General features: G+C 31.3%; 1 protein-coding gene across 1 annotated transcript in view; it reads right to left on the bottom strand.

The window, feature by feature from the left end:
- Positions 1-418: 418 nt before the first annotated feature.
- The window catches only part of SSR1 (signal sequence receptor subunit 1), a 32,078-nt gene continuing 28,500 nt past the window's right edge, over positions 419-3,996 (bottom strand). Inside the window, exon 8 of the mRNA XM_011367074.2 lies at positions 419-1,739. Coding sequence (XP_011365376.1) covers positions 1,672-1,739 — 68 coding nt within the window. The 3' untranslated portion in view covers positions 419-1,671. The remainder of the gene's footprint in view (positions 1,740-3,996) is intronic.

Raw genomic sequence — 3,996 nt, 5'->3', positions numbered from 1 at the left:
AACTTGGACATTCACAAAAATATTTGGAGAATATATTCTTTGAGAAAATGGAGGGTCTCCTATATTACATTAAACAAAAAACCATGCAGTTTCTTAGAGCTCATAGAGCCTTTTCAAAATAAACTACTGCTCATACAGCTCAATTAAAAACTCAAACATTTTATATTACAGGTATAGAAAGTTTATAGTTCACCAATGCCAACACAGATATTTTGACACCATAGCCCCTACTTGCAATGTGATTAATAACTACCCAATAATTTCTATTTTATTTTCACTGATTTTGGCTCAGATGTGTAAATACTTAAGCAACTTGGAAAGATTTTTTTTGGTGTTTTGTTTTTGTGTGGGCCTTGGTATAGGTGGGGATTATAATGAAGAGGGGTTAATTCATTATAATGAAGACAACCAGGAATTAATCAGCTGATAAAATTTCATTTATCATTTCCTTACAAAATATATGTGGGAGAATATGGCTTAACGACAGAGGAAAAAGCCTCTAATTTGTTCACGCTATTATATTTTATCCTTTATCCAGTCTGACAATGATGCCAAACTTAATTTACTACCTATAGGGCGAATAACTCTGTACGAGGATTTTATCAAGTCCAATTTAGTTCTTTAGATTTTAAGTGCTTAAAATTTTGGAATTCTTCAGTTTAACTTAAAAAAGATTATATCAATAACCAAAATCCCCAAAAGATTAGATTAAAAAGCAACTGGTTAATAACCACTTAAAAAACACCCAACTCATTTTTTTTTTAAAACAGATTAGAATTAGTTGAAAGGCATCTGCCATTATTAACTGATGTTTTGCTTAGTCTATAGACCAACGCCACTTTTCTTAATGCTTCTATTAAAGAGAGAAAAATAATCTCTTTAAAAAAACTAAGGTATAAAATCATTCCAAAGCTATCTCTTGGGTCAGAAATAGAACAATGATGGACAACACAACTCAGTTTCCACAAATATACCATTTTCTTTTTGATAAAAAGAGAGTGGGGTTGATTTTATATATCAAAATCAGCAGAATTTTCATGTTTCACAATTTTGTTGCTAGAGATCCCCAAATTCCTTCAACTCATTTGGGAAGTTTTCTGAAGGTGCGTTATTAAAGTAAACAGCAGCAAAATACCAAAACAATTCTATTGCTAAAAAGCAGCCGCTCCTGTTTGTGCCTTTAGAATACTGTTGTAAAGTAGCAACAATAACAAAATACTAATCTGTACCATCAACTGGGATTTGAGCTAGTCTAAGGAAAAAGCAAATTGTTTTCTTTAAAACAGTCTAAGGCAGAACCATCTATAATCATATTGGGTAAATATTGATTTTGAGGAGAAAATATCAGAAAATGTTAAAAAGGAAGAGACAATATACTTAGTATTCTAAAGGCATGCTTCAGGTAGTTCAACAATGATTCTGGTAAGACCAACTGTTCACATACATACACACGCACACACATAGATTTTAATGGTTTCTAAATTTGTTACTTTAGAAAAATGAATGCAGTGCACTTTCAGCAATATTATCGCCATAGACTCTGATTGCTCAGTCCACACATAAGTAGTAGTTGCCTTCTATGGTGATATGGCTTCTCTGCACTAATTCCCATCAGGCCGAAAAACATTAGGGCAGGTTAAGTAAAGACTGAATTGTTGCACAAAGGAACATTTACTCATCAAATCCCACTGATCTCTTCTGTGCCCGTTTCCTGGGCAACCTTCTTGGTGAAGCTTTATCTGGAAGAAAAGAGAAAGTTTTAACTTGCCTGACTATATAATAAGTATGTTGGAGTCAAAAGACATTTTTCCGAAACTTCAATTTTATAATTAAGTTAAAAAAACCCCCAAAACGTGCAAAAATATCATCTAATAATATGGTTATTTAGTTTAGATATTTTAACCTTTAAAATAATCCTTCAAGAAGTTACTTCAAGAAGTAACTCAATTAAAATGAAGAAAAATTTTGCAATTAGAGTAAGAGAAGATCTAATCTTGGTTACCGTAATGAAGCCACTACCCAAAATCTTCCTGAGTTCTACAAATTAACATGATTATACATGCATAAGTAAACACTTTTGGAACAGTATAAAAGGTATTTTGCAGCTCAAAAAAATTTATTATTGGTTACAAATTAAAGACAACATTTACAAGTATAGCCATGCAGTTTGTGTAATATTGGTAATTTCATAAATTTATCTGGAGTAAGTAGGATAAAGGACATTAGACAGTATAGAGCAATACTAAAACCATCCAATAAACATTATCTTTTTTACTTTCTTTTTATTTGTTAGAGTCTTAGCGGAGTCCATTAAAAAATAAATTGGTGGTTTCTTCTACTTTCATTCAGTAAGAGGAGTAATCTTTTAATAGCTTTAAGAAGAGAAGGGCTAACTTCTCTGATCATTGTCTTTTTATATTATAGGAACACTTTTCATATTAGGAAGATAAGCTTTCTTTGTGGAATAAATTACAAAATGCAAACTATAATTATTTTTCCAGTTAAAAAGTGGGCTGGAAAAAGGTAGTTTTTGTCAATATATGAGGTTCGTTTGTAAGCATTTCATGAACAGTGGCATGGAAAAAATAATGTGCCTAAAAGATCTTAATTTTTGTTTTCTAAAATCACTAGATCATACCTATTTAAAAATACACAACAGATTTTTATCAAGCATATTTAGAAAATAGAAGTTCTTTTTAAAAATCTGCTTAAGAGTTAATGACTCAAATATTGAGTCTACGAATTACATGAAAACTGGCCTTTATTAAATAGGTTAGTAATGTTATGTTTAAGGGATTCAGCTTGCCTAAAATGGAGCATAGAAGCATTTTTCTGATCAAGATAGCCTACAACTTTCATCAGTTTCAAAAAAAGGCTAAACTACTTACTGCCTTTACACAGTTGACCAATTTGTAAATAATTTTTAAAAATAAACAATATGCTGAATATAATTTTTGAGGATTCAAGTAGTACTTAAGAATCTAACAGCTATCAGTGTGAACACAGCTGTTACCAGGCAGACGTTAAGTGGTGATTACTGACTTCCAACAGTTTCAATGACCTGCAGTAGGCTTTTAAACATGATAATGCATGAAAAAAACTTTCATCACCTACCCATCTAGCTCATCAAAGTTAAGAAACAGACAAATAAGGAATAATAACAGAGCATTCTGGAGTCACTGAGCTTTTGGGAAAATGGCTCAAATATCTCAAACACCCAGAAAGCAACATTTTATTTCAGCAGAGAACAATTAACAGATATGTATAACGATGCTTTTCAGCCCAATCTCCCACCACCACCCTCAAATCCTAAAAAACTTAAAAAGAAAAATCTAACTAATTATTTAAAGTCAAAATATTTCACGTTTCAAGAAAAAGAATTTATGAAAAAAGAAATCATTTAAGTGAGAAAAAAACCTAAACATGATGTTGAATGGAGATCTGAAAATGCCTGTACTGCCCATTTAAAAGATGTTAAAGAAATATACCTAATTGTAGTAAAATTGTTACTGCAACTTTTTTCCTTTTTAGAAGACAAAGGCAAAATGTTAGCAGAAACTTAAACCTGGTCTTCTTTCTTAGATAGCATAATCTAATTTCCTACCTTACCTACAGAGAGCAGTGCCATATAAATAGCTTCCAAATGGATTTTTTTCATTAACGAGATCTAAATCGCAAGTTTTCTGACAGATTCATGAGTTAAACAAGAAAGTCAAATTACATAAAAGACTTCATTTTTATAGTTGCTGATTAAGGTTTCCCTATATATACTTAGATCATGAGTAATTAAGCAAAGATCCTATAGTCTTTATCAAAATCAGCTAACTTGCCGCATATAATTAAAAAGACTTTAGGGAAGTTGAAGCGCCCTAATCTGAAATACAAAACATATCAGGAAAAAGGTTATTAATAATGGATCCAAATTGGTTCAAACCACCCCTCCTTTACATTCTGATGAGAAAAAGCTCTTGCCAAATTAAATATTAGCCTCTCAAA

The sequence above is a fragment of the Pteropus vampyrus genome, unplaced genomic scaffold (assembly GCF_000151845.1).
Source record: "Pteropus vampyrus isolate Shadow unplaced genomic scaffold, Pvam_2.0 Scaffold129, whole genome shotgun sequence".
NCBI classification, from domain to species: Eukaryota; Metazoa; Chordata; class Mammalia; order Chiroptera; family Pteropodidae; genus Pteropus; species Pteropus vampyrus.
The sequence above is the reverse complement of the archived record's forward strand: the minus strand, read 5'-3'. Positions and strand labels throughout refer to the sequence as shown.